This window comes from Heteronotia binoei, chromosome 2 (genome assembly GCF_032191835.1).
Source record: "Heteronotia binoei isolate CCM8104 ecotype False Entrance Well chromosome 2, APGP_CSIRO_Hbin_v1, whole genome shotgun sequence".
NCBI classification, from domain to species: Eukaryota; Metazoa; Chordata; class Lepidosauria; order Squamata; family Gekkonidae; genus Heteronotia; species Heteronotia binoei.
In genome coordinates, this window is record NC_083224.1 from 99259204 (window position 1) to 99278587 (window position 19384).

Sequence of the window (19384 nt, forward strand, 5' to 3'; positions counted from 1 at the left end):
CATTTGAAGAAGCAGAAAGGAAAAAGAGAGATGATATTAAAGGTGACACAGAGGAAACCGCATAATTTTCCTTCCAATACCTACCTCCAAATTTGGTAGGAATAAACTCAGGTAATTAGTTCTATTTTATAAGCATTATTAGAAGCAACTAGGTGAAGCAATTCACTCAGGGAAAGGTGGGCTTTCTTCCATTTTTCTCTCCCCTCCCCCCTGCAATCTGTAGTAGCAGGTAGTATTAAACAACCATTCTTCATGTCTTTGGAAGAGTTTAGGAGTTTAAAACTTCCAGTATTCATGATGGTCATTAAAGTACACTGAAAAGAGCAGTTTGATAACCGTGCCTGCTCATCTTAAGTCTGAACATACAAATAAGCAAGCAGGCAACATTAAACTTGACTCCCTATAGATGTTCTCATTATAAACTAGGTAGCTACCATGACTTCTCTTAAACAACTGTAGAAGCTAAAGTAGTGTGAAGGAGCTATAGGGATTCCACAATTTTCCACACTCAGGAAATCCATGATGGTGTATAACTTAGTTCCATTCTCATGAACTACTTATGTGCCTACCACTTTGAAGAGATCTCCAGTGAAGGCATTTAACTCAGAAGTGAAGGACATTAAGATCAAGCCATCATGTTCCCTGTCGGTTCAATGAATAATGCCACTAAAGCAATTTATAGAGAAGGCCCCTTTCCTCTTCACGGTTGCTAATGGAGAATAGGCAGGGCCCAGTAGCAATACACTTGCCTACCTGTGTGTGGGAAAACCACCCCAACCTCTTCAAAAAAATATTTTCTTCTCAGCTTCACAGGCTGGGTTGTGGCTGCAGTGTTCCCTCTAAGCTGAGTTTGTGCAAGATAGCTCACAGTTTTTAAGCCTCCAGCTCACACATTTTTACCTTAGCTTAGAAGAAGAAGAAGAAGATATTGGATTTATATCCCGCCCTCCACTCCGAAGAGTCTCAGAGCGGCTCACAATCTCCTTTACCTTCCTCCCCCACAACAGACACCCTGTGAGGTGGGTGGGGCTGGAGAGGGCTCTCACAGCAGTTGCCCTTTCAAGGACAACCTCTGCCAGGGCTATGGCTGACCCAAGGCCATGCTAGCAGGTGCAAGTGGAGGAGTGGGGAATCAAACCCGGTTCTCCCAGATAAGAGTCCGCACACTTAACCACTACACCAAACTGGCCCCAGAGCAAACTAATTTATGCAGTAGCCAAACTCACAACTTTAATGTCAGTAGTTCACAAAGTTCACAAAGTAATTTTTGTAGTTCACAAAGTAATTTTTGCTCACAAGACTCCACACCTTAGAGGAACCATTGGTCTGAGGAGAGGTTTGTGCAGGCTTGATCCAGATCTTTGTATTGCTCAGGAACAGTTACGGATAGTTTAAGGAAATGAAGCAGTTCACAGAGATATATGAAGCTGCATAGATCGGTACTATCTACTGTTGCTTCCAGTGTTAAAATGTCACCCATAAAATAGTAGGATGCTGCACTGCACTGCAAGTGTGTTACCAAATGACAGATGCCAGCAACTTTTCTATAGTGGAATGAAAATTCCTCTTTGATTAGTTTTCTTTCTGCTCACCTGTGTTCTGCTTCTAATGAGTGAGAAAGGTTCTCCCTTTCTTCTAAAGGGAGAGAAAGCCCATTCTGATGGCAGTTCTCTTCCCAATTTTCCTTTGGTTCTGGTGTGTGGCCACCTTCCACCTGGCGTGGGAGAGAAAAACAAACAAGATACTGTTGGACTTGTAACACCGAGTATAATTTTAGAAACATGTTCTCATAAAGGAATGAAGCCTATAATCTGAGGTTAGCAGTTCCAGAGCTGAAGTCACAAAAGCATAGAGCTGACAAGAGATGCAGTTACGTGCTGCTTCCAAGCTCTGGGAGCTTCAAAACAATTCATTTTAACTTTTTGGGGAAAAGAAGCCACTTCAGTGTTAACCACAGCAAACAGTTTAGTTTTCTCGAGCAAAAGAACCAAGACATAATCTGGTTTACTGAGTGTGGATGGAGCCCACATCCCATAAACCAGATCATGCAGGAGGCTCCCAATACTGGATCAAGAACAATAAATGCAAAACACCCATCAGATCTGAAGAGAAACCAGAAGATGGTTTGTTAGCTGCTTTAGATCAGGATACAACTTGGATGAAAGCCCTGGATGAGAAATTGATGAAAACTGGAATGCCGAATGATGTTTTTGAGATGGGCAAAACCAAAGCATTTGCTTTGGCCAGAAAGTGAGTTCTTGAAAATGACCATGGTAGTTTGAGCCTGAAAGCCTGCAGAGTATGCTCACCCTATTTGTTGGTCTCTCTTACCCAAAATCTTTACCCTACTATATGTACTACCTTACCATCCCATGTTATTGCAGAGGTTTTTGTTTGCAAGACTGAACATTATATCTACAACAATTTTGCAAGGTTGATTTTTAAGTATATCCTACACTGACAGAATTTGCCCCTGTGGCCTTAAAAGGACAGCTACATCCTTTCAAGTCCTGTTGGAATGCAGATTTTTGAGATTATGAGTGGTTACATATTAAGCCTTTATTCAACCAACTGTCCCCCCCATACTCCAGAAACCCTGGCTTTTTTGTTCAGTGATAAGGATCCTAAGAACACTTTAGCAATTGCAAAATTTGTCTGTCCTTTTAGCCCTTGCATCAAAAAAAGAAAAGGAATAAGTGTCTTCTGCTGCTCAAGATTTGTGAATCAATGAGTTTAAGCGTCCAAAAGGAAAGGGAACACATTGAATATAACTATACAATATACACGCACACACAAAACTGACATGCAAGTCCTATCATACTTCATTTCCCAAAAATTCTTAAGCATGCTGATCTAGCTCCATTACTTGAATCAAAATGAAAAATAACTATAAAGATTTTTGCACTACTGGTTTTGCATTTCTAAAAATACAGATTATAACTCAAAAGTGAGGAAGGGGCAGTGACTGGGGATTTTAATTTAAAAGATTACTAAGGAGGAGCACAATATAGTTACAGATTTTAGAGACATTAAAGGTGAACAGAACAGCTTTACACAATGCATAATTTATGAAATGAATTTATGGTCACCACCTGTGGTAATCATCATTAACTTAAAAAGAATATTAGACAAATTCACAGAAGATGGGTATACTGGTAGCAGGGGTAGGCACAAACCGAGTTATGAACCAAATTTCACGTTGAACCAAAATTTCATGATGAACCAGACTATTTCATTGGATTGTGAACCATGGTTCGGGCAATTGTATTATTCAAACAGTTCATCAACTGGCCTGGTTTTTTGTTCGTTCCGTTTGGATTCATGGGCCAGATGTGCTGGTGCCCAAGGCAGTGGTGGTCCTCTCAGAAGGCATTAAAATGCTTTCTGAGTTCATTTGTAAGAGCTGTAGTGGCTTATGTGGGGGAGACATGGGGTTTTGATGCAGGGGAACAAAACTGTCAACAAGGAAAAGGAGGTACAGGGGATTTGGCAGTGGTTGTGGGGGTCGTGCTGGCAGGCCAACCCTTGTAGGTGGTAAAGGAAAGCCAGGAGATGCAAACAGTGAAAGAACAGGGGCTCCAGCATCCCAGGAATGAAGGGGAAAAAGGCAAAGGGGGGCTTGCTTGTGGTGGCAGCGAAGGGAAGGTTGGGGAACCCTGGATATTGGAAAAGATGCCCAGGAGCATCTTTTGGCTACTCAGTCATGAACCTAACAAGCCACAAACTGGTTTGGAAAACTGAAGTTTGTGGAGGTTTGCAAATTGTGGTTTCTCACAAACCATCATGTATCACCATTTTCCTGGTTCATGCCAATCTCTAATTGGTAGGTCTGGCCATGGTAGTAAAACAGAACCTTACACCACTGAATATAAATTGCTGGGTGCAGCAGGAGAGGAGGGCAACCGCCTTCACATTCTGCTGAATGGATGCTCGAGTCACCTGGCTGGCCACTGCAAGAATCAAGAAGCTGGACTTAGATGCACTGTTGGTTTGTTCCTGCAAGGATATTCTTATATTCTAAAATAGCTCATCCGGAATGTCCTCCTTCCAAATCTCTACAAATGTTACTCTACAATTAAATGCCCACTGCATAAGGAGAAAACTGCTCTTCTCTTGCTTATGCAAACTCCGCTTACATCTCTGAAGCAGGTTCCTTAATTTACGTTCAACACTTCAGCGTGGAATAGCCACAATACATTTTAGCTCCTATTCTCTAAATTAAATGAACAAAAGAACAGAACTTGTGTCACAAAATTTTTGTTCCCTTAAAAGGTAGTTAGATACTGGAGCAGCCACTCTGGTATTAGCATCTATTCTGCAGCGTTTATAAAATACCTATTCCCTGAAATATTTTATTACACGCTGAATTAAAACTCTACCACCTTTAAAGTCATTTTAATGCTTCAAATAGAAAACTGCCCCCTTACATCCTCCAGTTTGTTGTTCTCATGGCGCTCTGGAATTTCCCCATTCCTGTCATCCTTCAGCGCTTTCAAGAACTCACTCTTCTTATCTGTGCTGCGGCGCATCAGCTTTGTCAAGCGAGAGGAGTTTATTTCAATGGGAGGGGTGGTGCTGGAGGGACTCTGAGGGGAGAGAAAGAGAGTTGTGATATATTTCAGAACTTGTCACTGGCTGCTTGTGACAATAATCACTCAGATTTCTACCTTGAATATACAGTGTTTGACTGAAGAGTTCTCTCATATTCCTCTCCTCCAAACAGTCACTTCCAATCCCGAGAAACAGCCACATGGGTTGGAAGGCTGCTGTTGGGAGGGGGAAGGGGATGAAACTGCTTCTTGCATTAACAGAAATGGCTACTGGTGGGAAGGGAAACTGAGAAAAACCTATGTCCATCAGTGCCTTACACCAGGGGTCCCCAACCCCCGGGCCATGGATCGGTACTGGTCTGTGGTCTGTTAGCAACCGGGCTGTGAGTTGTATAATTATTTCATTATATATCACAGTGTAGTAATAATAATAATAAGACGACATTGGATTTATATCCTGCCCTTCACTCCAAATCTCAAAGTGGCTCACAATCTCCTTTATCTTCCTTCCCCATAACAGACACCCTGTGAGGTAGGTGGGGCTCAGAGAGCTCTCCTCAGAAGCTGCCCTTTCAAGGACAACTCTTCCAGAGCTATGGCTGACCCAAGGCCATTCCAGTAGCTGCAAGTGGAGGAGTGGGAAATCAAACCCAGTTCTCCCAGATAAGAGTCTGCACACTTAACCACACCAAAATAAAGTGCACAATTTTATCATCCTGAAACCATCACCCCACCCCCACCCCACCCTGATCAGTGGAAAAATCGTCTTCCTGGTGCCAAAAAGGTTGGGGACCGCTGCCTTACACTGATCCATACACCAACAGATGAGTCCTTTCCCATCCACAATACTATGATTTCAACCCTATCACTTACTTCTTTGGAAGAGGCAAGTACTGAGCCACTGGCAAATACAGCTGGTTTGGTTACAGACACTGGACTAGTAAAGGCAGAATCACGGCTGGAGGACAGTGAGGATGATTTATGTTCACTTCTGTTAGCTTTCCATTGGCTTGGCTGCAATGTGAAGACAAATCACATAAAATGGGCACAATTATTTTGCATTGCTGACATACAATCAACAATGGCTCCCAAACTGTACAGTCACAAAATGCTGCTTCTCAAGCATTTTGCACTGCAATTAAATCCTCTGGTGTGAAAGGAAGATCACATGCCAGACCACTAACGACAAAAGTCTCTAAGGCTACAAGGCAGGAATACTTAAAAATCAAAATGAGTCAGCCTGTGTTTGTGTAAAAAGCATGTGCTTGTTCTAAAACATGCAACTCAGAACTTCAAAAATCTGTGAAGGCCAATCACATGGTTGTTAAATGTTTGGCTAATTTTGGACACCCAGATGGACTTACCAGTTTCAAACACAATTACCCTAGGAGCGCCATCCTTCCAATTCCCTTCCACTGAAAATACTAATTGAAGAGATCCTACAGAGGAAAGGCCTACATACTAATTCCCATCTTTTAAAACATGATTCACTTGCCCCAAGACAAGAGACATCTGGAGACCAACTAAGGCTTATATGGTAAGTGTGGTAATGACACCAGATGACTGGCAACAGCAGGACATATAAGAAATTATGCCTGTCATCAAATAGTTGTTTCATCTCCTTTTGTCTACTGATCTTCAGTGCTGTTCATCTGGTTAATGTCTGGTTTAAGCAAGCAACTTAATATGCCACAAATACACCCATCAATGGCAATCATATGGGAAGAAGCCATGGTTCATTGGTACAGCACACACTTTGTATGCAGAAGATCCCAGCTTCAATTTCGATTCAGAGCTCCAGAGTAGCTCTGAAACTTAGATCGCTATAAGAGACAAAGCTCCACTGCTGTTCCAAGCAAAGGACAGAAGAAAGCGATGAGTGCTTTATTTCTATAAATCTTTTCCACTAAGGGCTTTTCTGCATGGTCAACTTACTCCTGATTTTCTTGGCAGTCAATCTACAAGCACTGGGATCTGTTTGGGCATGGCACATCTGCCCTCCTTTTGCATTTTTAGCACTGTGAAGTTTTAGCACTGTGAAGCACCTCACTTTTGAAACCTTTCTAAAAATGGCACTAAAATATCAATATATTACTACAGTGTTGTAACAACAGGCTGGGTGGGTTCTCTAAATTACCAGCTTTTATTTTAAGAAGTTTCTAGCTCCTTTGCTCATAGAGATATAAGGAAAAATATCTTGTTGCAAGAAGTAAATGCTAGAGACTTACTTTTTAAATCTCCTTTTACTTTTAAAAAATTACTTTTTAAAAATGCATGCTGGGAATTCAGAGAAATTACTGAACCTATTGTTATATATCAATATTTTAGAAATCTTTTTTTGTGGGGGGGGAGGAAACTACTCATCTTCAGGGTTTGGGGAGGAGAGGGGGCAGCATCACCATGACAGTCCAATCATCAAAAAGTGAGCTGGAAGTGTGTGGGAGTGGGCAGGACAAGAACAAACATTACACATGAGAAAAAATGTTACTCAATCTGTTTCTAGAAAAAGATTAGGGTCTCAAAAAACTGGAAGGGGGGGGAATTTAAATGAAAATGTGTGTGGAAATCAGGGGTTAAAGTGAAGTAGTACAGGTCCACAGCTGATGGAAAAACTGCATGTGCAAAAGCCCTAAATTGGCACCATGAAAATCTCAACTGTTTTAAAAACAAGTTTCTTGGCTTAATGGAGGTTGAGAAGAGTTCTCAAAATTTGAGGCTAATGTTGAGCGAAGAATTAAATGGGAGTTCAATAGGGCTTCCAGTAGTCAAGGACAAGAATTTTATGTTCCTAATTCAGAGCTTTTGTAATCTCTCATGGCTTCCATTTCTTAACCCTTTTAATTACTTTTGTATAGTTTTTTCACCTTGGATCTTCCTCCATGCTTCTCTACCCCAAATCTTTGTCCTCCACAAACAAAGCTGTTGTAAAAATAAAGTCTACATTAAACCAGAGTCTAAAGCAAAATTCAGGTAAACGCAAGATTTAAGCAAAGCAACAAATTTGATATTAGATTTAGCAAAAGAAAATTGCATATCCTGAATAAAAAAAATCTTGTTAGTATTATAAGTAACCTTTCCTTTGGGAAGAAAAAACAACTTAAACATGAATATTTGTTCCTCCACAAACCTTGACTAGTCTTATTTTCACTCCTGTACCAGGGAACGAAAGAAGGAATATTCCAATGGTATAGCAATCTAATAGTTTGTTTAGCGACATATGTCAAGTAGGCAACAACACTAATTGCTCTACTATTGCAGTAGCCACTCAGTGCAAAAACAAAGCCATAGATACCTTGGAAGGGGGTGCTGCAGGTTTAGGAACCAGATTTTTGTAGACACTTGAGACTATGGTGGTTGCCTTGTTGCCATTTGAAAGCTGAGGTCCTGGTGATGTAAATGCAGCTGAGAAGGCAGCAGCAGGATCTTCTTTTGAAACCTTTTTGATGACCAGCATCTTGGTGGGTTGCTTGGCACTAGGAGGGTTTTCTAGTTTAAAAGAGAATGAGAAAGGGAGGGAGAACAAGAAATTTTCAAGAATGCCACAAAAATAATTTTACCTCAGCTCCAACTCCTGCTTGGAAGGAACTGTTCTTGACAGCTCCCTTGCTCAAAGTAATGCAAACACTGCAGATTAAGTTTTACTAATTTTACAATTTCCTCAGCCTAGTCACTCTGGCAACTTTTGCTCAAATGGGAAACATTTGATAACATTTGTCCAGCATGTAGGTCTCCTCAGGATGAGAAACTGACTACAGAGACCACTTTTAGTTTTAGTATTTATTTAAAAATACTAGTAAAATAAAGCTCTCCCATGATTCAGTTCAGGTAATATTCACAAGGTATGGTTTATACTTGCAATACTCCAGACCAGCAGAGCTCCATTTCCATTTTTCTGTAAATGGAAAAGTCTAAACCAGTATGTTTTGACACCTGTGTGTTTCAAGCTACTCCCTACATAAACTGCTTCAGTGAGCAATCAAAAGCTGTTTACTGCACATAGATTCTCTGAAAAGCGTCATATTTTCAACTGTGTGTCAGATTTTACAAAAAAATGAGCCCAAGATACAACCCTGGAGAGGTTCTCCCCATAATCACGGGGTTGTCACTGAAAAGACCCTCTCTTGTGAACCACCAACTGAGCTTCCTTGATTGATGGGACAGTCAGGAAGGCCTCTCCCTGTAATCTTAATTCCCAGGCAGGAACATATGAGAGAAGACTGTTAGACAGTCTCACCCTCTTCCCTCCCTCACACAGCATTTCCCTTTTTTTCTTCTTCTTTATCTATTTTCTTCTTATTTGTTTGACTATGGCTGTCCCACCCAGTTGCTTTAATATATATCTTGATGCTGGCCCAGCCTAGGGAACTGAGGAAAGAGCTAAAATCACCTTCTTACATTCAACTTCTGAAATGGCACACAAGAGGCTTTTGAAAGTTCTTAATTTAAAAAAATGCTTTATTTAGAGGAGAAAAGGTCAGGTGGAATCAGGAGTAGGATGTGTGCGGTAAACCAGTAATAAAAACTTAGATAATTTCGTAATCACACTAACTCCAGATAATTTGTTCCCAGCAAGTATTTCTGTCTCCACTAGCTGCAGCCCCCAAACACTCTTCAAGGGTAGCCCCAAGTAGAGAGTGTTGCCATAGTCCAGTCTAGATGTAACTAAGGCATGGGACCACTGTGGTTAGCTCTGACTGACCCCAAAATGGATACAGTTGACACACCAGCTGAAGCTGGGCAAAGGCAGTCAGAACCACTGCAGCTACATGGTTTCAAAGATGTTTGTCAAATAGCACTCCCAAGCTGCAAACCTGGATTGTCTCAGCTTGTTCATCCTCATCCAGCCCATTACTGACTACAAGCACTGGTTCCAAACATCAAAAGCATCCATGCAATTAGGTGGAAAAGAAAGGTAGAGCAGGGTATCATCTGCATATTGGTGACACAGACTCCCAAGCATCCTGATGACCGCTCCCCACAGCTTCATGTAGATATTAAATGGCATGATCCCGTAGAATGGTCATGCGACAAAGCAGGAATCCCCCAGCACTACCCTCTGAGATACCCTCTCAATAGGACTCAACGCACCATAATAAGGTGACCCTAGTCCCAATGCTAAGAGGTGGCTCGACAGGATCCTATGGTATCAAACACCACGGAGAAATCCAGCAGAACTAGCAGGGTCGCAGTGCCCCATCTGGTTCTCAGATGTGATCAACCAACTGACCAAAGCAGTTGCTGTTCTAATTCCCATCTTGAAGCCAGATTAAAATAGATTCAGAAAATCAGTCTCTTCTAAGAGCTCCTGGAGCTGAGAAGCAATGAACCACTCAAGCATCATTTCTAAGAATGGAAGACTGGAGACTAGTTGGAAGGTCTCCAACTCAGGACTTAGGCACAGTTTTTTCACGAGAGGCCTAATCACGGCCTCCTTGAGCACAGGTGGTACAACCCCCACCCTCAACCCCCACCCACTTAGCCAGCAGATTTCAACCATCTACTTGAAAGCTCTCATCATCTTAAACTAGGTTAATGAACCCAGGGTGCCCGATGGAGAGTGACTTCCAACAGCTCCTTTATAATGCTCTGCCTTAAAAGAATGGATTTGAGTATACTAAAATGTGTGGACACAAACTGTAATACTATTTCCTTAAGTCTACTGAAGCATGCATAACCTGAGGGGAAGGAAGAAGTACAAAACTGTAGCTGTGCCAGAATTCTGCCATTTATTTTGCCATTACTAAAAGTAGAAAAGCTAGAAGACCCAAACACAAATTTCAAATACAAAACTGGATATTGACAGACTTAATTTGTTTTGTTCCACTACTTCTACAATATAATGTACCTACCCCAAACACCAGAAGGAGTTCCAACTGGTTTACTCTGGCTGTTCTGTTTTCCAGCTTCTGGATTCAGTGATGGCTGTAATACAAATCCCGGATTAATACATTTCAGATTAGGATGCATAACTTCAGGCTTTCCTTTTCCAAAATATTTGAATTAGGTTGAGAATCTTAAAGATAATGGTACTGTTTAGAAGCTGTTTTATTCAAAGTCTCCTTTTTTAACTTAGTTTATTGACTTTTCCTTTTACATACAATAAAAACAGAACTATACAAAAATACAATAGTGACAAAGTTCAGAGCAAGGCGGCCAAACTGTGGCTTGGGAGCCACATGTGGCTCTTTCACACATGTTGTGTGATTCTTGAAGCCCTCACCACCCTGTTGGCCAGCTTGGAGAAGGCATTTCTTTAAATCACTTCTCCAAGTCAAGCCAGCCAGTGGCTTGGAGAATGCATTTAAAGTTGATTTCTTTCCACCTCTCCCTCCCCCTACCTCCCCCATCTATTTTCCATCCTTCCTGCTCTCAAATATCTGACATTTATTCTATGTGGCTCTTATGTTAAAGCAAGTTTGGCTGCCCCTGGTCCAAGAGTCTATAAAATATTATTTTAAAAATCTATATTACTGAAACAAAGTTTCATTTTCTCAGAACATGTACTTTGATATGCTGACAACTAATGACATGGAGCCTATGGCTCAGTTCAGGCATCGCGCAAAACCACGGTTTAATAAAGTTATGGCTACTGTGAGTGTCTGAATGTACACCACTAACAATGTTTGGTAAGGTCCATTAAACTAGGTTCTGAAACTAGTTTGCCATGGTTAAGAAGTCTTACCTATGGTTTTGTTGATTTTAGTGGAAAGCTGCATCTCTTAGTAAAAAGGTCCATCTCACAAATGAGTTTAAAGGTTTAAGTGAATACTATTCAGACCAGGAATTTCTTTTCAAATTTGTAATTAAGATTTTTATCTTCTTTCACTTTTACTCCAATATTTACATATACCACCTGAAAACCATTTCAATTCTACATTGCAGCCACACTGGAGACCCCTTTTGTATGGAGGACCAAGATGGGAGCATGAGAGAAAAAAGGCAAGAATTCATTTAGCTATAGGCCAATGACAGGAGGCATTATATATGAGGAAATTAAACCTGTGTCCCCATCCCCAACAGTCCCATCGTGCAGTGTTAAAGCTGCAGTACTGCAGTCCTAAGCCCTGCACACAACCCGAGTTCGATCCCCGGTGGAAGCTGGGTTTTCAGGTAGTCAGCTCGAGGCTGACTCAGCCTTCCATCCTCCAAGGTTGGTAAAATGAGTACCCAGCTTGCTGGGGGGAAAATGTAGATGACTGGGGAAGGCAATGGCAAACCACCCCGTAAAAAGTCTGCCATGAAAACATTGTGAAAGCAACGTCACCCCAGAGTCGGAAATGACTGATGCTTGCACAGGAGACTTTTCCTTTCCCCATCCCCAAATTCCATTTAGGCCTATTAAATTAGGGGAGGGGATCTTTTTTTGGAAGGGGGCGGGGAATCTAGCTCACAGCACAACGTCTCAACTTTGTGTTTTTCTCCTTACTGTTTGCTTGTATCTGTAAAGCTTGCTCATGGTCAGAGGCTATGATAGCTTGTGGTCACTGCCTCTGGATGAGCCAACTATGGAATCCCAGCAGAAAGCATATTGTAGGTTTTTAAAATTAATTTATTTCTTGCTGTTTCTTGCTATTGGGAGAAGAAATTGGATTTATACCCCATCCTTCACTACCCAAAGGAGTCTCAGAGCAGTTTACAAATCTCCTTTCCCTTCCCTTCCCCACAACAGACACCCTGTGAGATAGGTGGGGCTGAGAGAGCGCTCCCAGAACTGCTCTTGAGCAGAACAGCCTTGAGAGAACTTGTGGCTGACCCATGGTCACATCAGCAGGTGTATGTGGGAAGAGTGGGGAATCAAACGCAGTTCTCCCAGATGTCCACGCACTTAACCACTACACCAAACCTCTTCTGAGTCATTTTGTCTCCCCTCCAGGACAAAACCCCCCAAAATTAAAATATTAATTTTGGGAATGGGAGCTTGGAAAATATCACCCAATTTTTACTGATTAAAAAGCAGAAAATTCAACCAGTAGGTCATTATGTCAGAATTGTTCTATTCATATGAGGCCTTTATAAGTACAATAATATTGGTCATTTACGTAATAGGTAATCTACAATGGCTACTTTCATGCTTAAATAATGCATACACCAACCATCACCTCAGTTGTACCAATCTTCCTAAAACTGAGACAAAGTAACTTCTAACTGATATTGTACAAATTGTGAGGAAACAATTCGGAAAGCCATTAAAGTGCTGGAATACTCAGTGCAACATGTCAATACTCATTAGCAGTTTTGGGAACAACTAGATAGGGACCACTTAAGATGAAGGGAAGCATGAAACCAAAGCTGAAACCCAGGCCTAGATTCCTGAAGCTTGCTAGTACCAGTGAAAAAAAATGACCTGTGAAATTTGTTGCAGAACACCACACTTACAAAATCATCTTCTTCAAACTGCAGTTTCTCCTTCTCTTCCTTCTCCTCCCTGGCCTCAGCAGGTGGCTTTTCCTGAAAGGCTGAACCCTTTCGGGAGTGGAAGTTGCCATTCCAGTGGCGATGAGTTCCAGTTCCTCCTCCACCTCTCTGACACATACCGTCATGGCCCCGTGAAGAACCATGCCAGCCAGACTGACTGCTAGCTAGCCCAATGTGGGTCCCTTTAGAAACACCGGAATCCACAGAGTCATGGCGGTGCAGAGAAGGCTGATGCCAGCAGTCTACACAAAAAGAAGATTCCTGTATTACTACATAAAAATCTGAACCAGATCTATTGCAGAAGCCTGTGTTCACATTGTATTATGTCAATGAAAAACAATCACCTTGTAACCCCCTCCAGATTCTTGTCCCCACAATTCAGCTCCATTCCCACACTTATTGTAGTTACTTATGCTGGGACTACCCAACCTAAGCTACAGTTCCTACCAAAGTGGTGGATGCAGCAGCAGCCTCTATTTTTACAGACCGCACAATTTTCCCCTATTCTACCCATATGAGTAATGCATTGGAAACTGCCATCATCATGCACCTTTCTCACAACTTGCTATAAGCATAAGTTGTCAGAATACAAGAAAGTGACAAGAACTAGTACTTCCATAAATCAGGAATGCTCAAATATTAAGTATGCCAGACAAAAATGGACAGATGTCACCGCACCCTGATGTAAGGGGAAAAAACCTGAACTCTCTCCTGATAAAACAAACAGTTCTGGATTGTTTGAAAACATATCCTTTTCTCCCATTTGTCTGCACTTAGCTTTTGCTGCATCTGAGACAGAGTGATAAAACTGATTAAATAGTTGTATTGAGCCTGGAGTGTGCCCATCTTCCTTATATACCTCCTGCAGTTCTGAGGGGGCCATTATTAAAAAAGCCATCGGAAGAGTTGTGGCGTCTCCGGCTTACTCCAAAGCGGACCTCTCCCCGAGGAAGATGCTCTCCGTGCTTCTCAAAGGTGGATCCGGGGGCCTATAAATGAAGATTATAAAGGGGTAATTGTATTAGTCTGTCGTAGCAAAATAAAAGTCCAGTAGTATCTTAAACAAATTTTATCTCGCTATGAGCTTTTTGTGAGTCACAGCTCACTTCTTCAGATATCATGTATCTGTTTGAAGAAATGAACTGTGACTCTGTTGTGGTCTTCCAAAAAAATCTATCATCCAGGTTCATTCCCACCTAGTTTAGTAATGTTACAACTTCTAGAATTCCTAGTCCATTCACCAGCCCCTCAGCTGTACATCCTTCAGATCACTTTCAGCAGAATTAACAGAATAATCAGTTTTGTGAGAGTACAAAGTGCATTATCACATATGAACGACTTCACTTTTAAACTGTACTAATAAAAAGTACACAATCTGGATGCCAGAGATTAATAAATCCTTGAAGGAGAAATTTTAATGTATGTTCCCTTATGCGCATGAAAACAGAAAGTATACTTCCCTCTTTGTAACAGAATTTCTAACCTTCTGGTTAGAAATCTTATTTTACCCATTAGTTTCCCAAACGTTTGATAAGACCTGATAATGACAGTTTGTCAAATAATGCAATTTTTATGATTTTTAAAATGCAAACATTCAAAATCTAAGCAACATTAACTATTAAAGTAGCAAACAGATAGCAACTCTGTGATACTTTGTGTGTGAATACAGTCAATTAACTCCCGTTCAGTTCCTCAAGTAAAAGACCCTCTATCTATAGTCCTATGTAAGAGTGCCTTTTAAGCATTTCATAGACTACAGGGTTGACCCGAGAAGCATTACTTACCTTTGCAGACTGTGGTGTAGAGAAGTTAAGCCAGGCAGGAACAAAGTCATGCTGCGCCATTTAGGTCCAGTGTCTTCCTTCAATAAAGCGAGGCATCAAACCTCATGGCCAGGACCTAAGAGAAGACCACCATCATTTATCTATTGTCAGTCTTCCCAAAGGCAAGACAGAAGAAGCCATCCTGGGCCTGCTGTTAACAACCTGGAAAAGTAACTTGGCATCTAAGAATTAAGGGAATGGCACAAATCAAATCTGAAGTGCCGCAATTCTTTAGATTCTGACTGAATTCCTTCAGTAGCTACAACTGTTGCTTGAGTGAGAAGAGATCAAAGAACTTCCCTTCTCTCCAGCATATTAATATCCTACTGTCAGGTCTCTTTTTCAAATTCACTGTGACAACTACTGTCATATGAGTGATTCACTTTCATCAGTTAGGTGGGTGAGAATGATATATATAGATGCTCAAGTCCTTTTATTAGCAGCTTTCCTTTTACAATCAAATTACACCTAAATGAAAACATGAGGAGACAGACTGACCCACAACAACTTACCCAGTTTTGCCTCTGAAGTCCACTCTAACTTTTAATGCTTCTCTTGGACCTCCAGATTCCTTCTTTCTCCAGGGTGCACCTACGCCAGCTCTGTGGCAATGGCAAGTCCAAAAGGATGCACGAGAAGCCGCACTTCGTGCTGACTGCACACCTCCCCCCTTTAGCTGCTCATTTTAATAGCTCTTGATGCTCACAGGAGAAATTATATATATGCATGCATCTACAAGGTTGTGAACATTTTTGGAAAGGCACAACCACATTCACCTCATTAAAGGTATTGCTGTTGTCACAATGCTATTTAACTCAACTATTACATTACAAATGTAGTTGTCAGTTCTGTACAACATTCAGAAAAACACCGTGGTTAATGGTGAATTCCACAAATCCACTCTGTTATTCATCTTCTGCAGCAAATCAGACTGAAATGGTAGAAAAAGGAGAGGAAGGGCAACTGGAACCTGAAAGGTCTTCCAAATGCTGACGCTACAGATCAAACATTTGCTCTTAGAAATCCTAAAATGTGTGACTCATTTCCACCACTTTTAAAGTTACTAAAAAGTTGTGTTAATGTTCTTTAAAAGTGTCTTGAAAGGCTTTTTATGTTGAGTAACTCTTAAGTCTCCTTGCTGAGAAACTAAAAGCAACTTGATGAAGATCTTAGGAGATCACATTGATTTCTGTCTTTCTACTGTTGCCATTTATGCATTCAGTAAACAAAGGTAAAAAGTAAGGAATCTGCAAAACAAATGCTCTCTAAATTGTTCTACTTGAACTAATGCTTTTTTACAAAAGAGAAAAAAAGGCTGTTTTACAAAGTTCAGTTCACATCCAAATGATCTTCCAACAAAATTCCATGAAGTATACTCTGAAAGAAAGAAAAAGGAAAAATATCCATCAATATTTAGGAAAAGGCAGTGATCTGATGTGGACAATTTTCTGCAGAAAATTTCTAATTTCTATAAATGCATTGTTTCATAAAATTAATTAGTAACTATATGAATGGACTTCCAGTCAAACTGGGCAGTTTCAAAGCTGTAGTTAATTTTTCCCAGATGCCTAATCCTAGGAAATAGATATAGTAAGAGCGCAATCGGGGGGGGGGGGGGGGGGGGGAGTCCATTGGAAGCAGACGAGCCAGCATGTGGGCGCAGGAAGGGTTTGCGCTGACGTATGACCGCCGCCACCAGAGGGGAGGGGGGCTGCCCGAGCGCGGGTGAAAGTGAGGCGGAGCATGGCATTCAGGCAGAGGAGGGGGTGGAGTTGGGAGCGCAGCCAGTCTTAGGCGGCTTCCTGAGCAGTTTGGCCCATGACATGCCCCCGAGAGGCGCAACTTTACGCCCACAAAAACGGTGGCGTGCCCCATAGGCACTCGTTGAAACCAAAAACAAAAGTTGCCACCATTACTGTGGAAGCTCACAAACCCCTTAGGGAGTGGCGTGATTGCCTCGCCAATCCCCTCGTGCCTTGGGCTGACGAGCCCCCTCCCCAGCACCCAATCGCAGTCTCCCCCTAGAAATACTTCCGCTCTGGCCTCTCACAACTCAGTTGTTAGGGAAAGGAGCGCATGGCGGGAAGTTCTGCCGGTGAGGTCCCGGTCATACGGACTTAAGAGTGAGGGACAGGCAGGCACGTTGGTGACAGGTTTTGCACCTCGCAGTTGCTTTGACAGTATCTTTGCCTTGCGAGGGGGAGAGGTCTCTTCCCTGGGGCTAACTGCTCTTGTTTCCAGGTCTGCACAGGTTCCGGGCTCCTGGAGGCTCTGCATGCGAGGACTGTCACACATGGCTGGGTAAGTTCCACTGCCCCACCCCAGCCTCCCCCTCCCCTCGCTCTCGACCACTCAGTGTGCAAGCGTCTCTGGCACATGAACCAGGCAGTGGGCTCCGGCAGGGGGCATTTGCTGACCCCACTCCCCTGTGCTGCCGCCTGCTCCCTTCCCTTGGTCTGTCCTCTGTTGCGTTCCCAACCCCTGGCAGGGCGTGGTGTGTCTGTGTGTGGCAGCTGCCCCGTTGCGGGGAGGTGGGTCAGAGACTGTCCCTTTAAGAGAGCGCGCGGCTGAAACGCAGCCCGCTCTTCCAGCCGCCGCCCTGCAGGTGCTCTTGATCTTGATCTCCGTTTTGCAAGTGGGACTCCAACACAGAGGCTTCTGTGTATGCCGCTCCACCCACCTACCCCTCCTTCAGCTGTTTCTGCCCGCCACTCGGAATGGAGACCCGCCCACAGCAAGACTGCCCAGTGCACGCCAGGGAGACTGTTTCACTCTGTTCTGGAAAAATAAAGTCTGAGCTGTGCCCTCTGTTGTCTCTCCCGCTTGGCATCTGCTGCACGTTCCCTGGGGAACCCCCACCCTCTGTCAGTGGCCTCTCCAAGGGAATGGCTGGGAAGGTGGGCAGACTTGGTTTTGGGGGGGGGGGGGTATACAGTCTAAGTCATCACGCTGCCCCCCGTGTGGCTGGACAGGGGAGGGGAGTGCTGCCCCTCAGCCTGCCTGGGCTGACAGCCCACCCGACCCCACAGGGCTGTTGTGCGCAGGGCACTAAGGGGAGCTGATGAGGTGGACTCAGAGTTCTGCGGCTGATGCACTCGCACTCTGAGTTCTGTGGCCCCCGGGGGAGGTATTCCATGCACATGGCAGGGGGCGTCAGGGCAGCACAGGGGGTCTCTGGGTGGGGGGGTGCCTGCTGCTGGGCTACTCACTCCCAGACATACATTCCAGCCGCTGTCTATGACAGCGCACTCCTGCATTTGGTGCGTCCTGCTTGTCTGCCATTGGCAGAGTCTCTGACAGCGGGAGGGTGTGAGGGGATTGACAGATTCTCCGTGGTCCCGTGCAGGCCTGTCTTGCCCCTACCCCCGCCTCGCCACCAAGCCAGGCTTCTGAGCCGCCCTGAGCCCGCCTTCTGGTGGGGGAGGGCGGGATATAAAAATAAAATTTGCTTTGCTTTGCTTTGCTTCTCGTGTGCGCATGCCCAGCCTCACTCCTGTTCCCTCCCCGTGTTGGTGGGATGTCTCTCCTTTGCCTGTGATGGTCTGCCCATCATTGGCTCCATTCTCTGTTTGGGGGTGGGTTGGGGATGGCTATCAGCCTCTCTGGGGCCGCCTCTCCCCATCCCTGACTGTCATGAGCCGTAGCGCATGCACCAGAACTGTCCAATGGGGGATGGGTGGGCTGGCCCTCCCCTCCAGCTGCCTCCACCTCCCTTCCGTGCCTCCACCAGCGGTGTTGCCATGGCGACCGTCTCCCTCACGGCAAGTTACGCCTCTCCCCTCCCCACGCTCCAGCGTGCCAAAGTCCTCAGGAAGTCTAGTAGCGGCGCTGCAGCTATGCCGTGGCTAGCCGCCCCTTATCTCTTGATTGGGCTGCCCATCTCTCAAACACACTCATCCCACTCAAATGCAACAAGAAACCAACTGGTTAAGAAATAAGTTCATTCACCATCACTGGATGGTTAAGATTAATATACAAACAATTATATCTTCATGCACATGTATTTGTTATATAGCCATTATAATCTTTGTATTTCTCATTGAGACACAGTATAATAAAATCATTGCTAAATATGCTAGGTGCCACAGTTAAATTTCTAGGTGCCATGACCACTTGGTGCCTTGTCAAACCTTGGCCCAAGGTATATGTGCAAGTGCTACGCCATTTTCTAGAACTGAAAAATCAATACTAGAAAGCAGCCCTCCTGTAATGTATGTCATGTTAACACTTATAATAATATTTTAGATTAAGAATGCAACAAAGTTAAAACAATGGTTCAAAACATCGATCAAATAATGAGTGATATTGTCAGAGGAATAGACTGATATACAAGGAAACATATTCTTAAACAATGTATTAGCAACATCTGAACCAGCAGTCTTGAAAGCAATTACTAACCAGAAAACAATCCTCTCTGTATGATTCAGCTGCCTTAAGGACACAGTAAGAGTGAATACAGTGAAGACTATACTGGCAAACTGCAAAGCAACCATGAAGGTATCCAATGATCATGTTGCCAACTAGATATCAAAGACATGAACAAGAGAGAAATACGGAAAGGACAGTACACTGATATTGTCAGCAAAAACTTGACTA

The 19384-nt window shown here is 43.2% G+C and overlaps 3 protein-coding genes across 3 annotated transcripts in view; all 3 read right to left on the reverse strand.

The window, feature by feature from the left end:
- Positions 1-19384, reverse strand: part of IPP (intracisternal A particle-promoted polypeptide) — a 523673-nt gene that overhangs the window by 438657 nt on the left and 65632 nt on the right. The window lies entirely within an intron of this gene.
- The window catches only part of RPS8 (ribosomal protein S8), a 169245-nt gene that overhangs the window by 16182 nt on the left and 133679 nt on the right, over positions 1-19384 (reverse strand). The gene's annotated exons all lie outside the window — the stretch shown is intronic.
- The window catches only part of GPBP1L1 (GC-rich promoter binding protein 1 like 1), a 44886-nt gene that overhangs the window by 1327 nt on the left and 24175 nt on the right, over positions 1-19384 (reverse strand). The window contains exons 2-10 of the mRNA XM_060231735.1: positions 15301-16165; positions 14750-14864; positions 13825-13954; positions 12927-13207; positions 10400-10472; positions 7843-8036; positions 5424-5564; positions 4428-4586; positions 1593-1714 (exon numbers count right to left, since the gene is read on the reverse strand). Coding sequence (XP_060087718.1) covers positions 1593-1714; positions 4428-4586; positions 5424-5564; positions 7843-8036; positions 10400-10472; positions 12927-13207; positions 13825-13954; positions 14750-14809 — 1160 coding nt within the window. The 5' untranslated portion in view covers positions 14810-14864; positions 15301-16165. The remainder of the gene's footprint in view (positions 1-1592; positions 1715-4427; positions 4587-5423; positions 5565-7842; positions 8037-10399; positions 10473-12926; positions 13208-13824; positions 13955-14749; positions 14865-15300; positions 16166-19384) is intronic.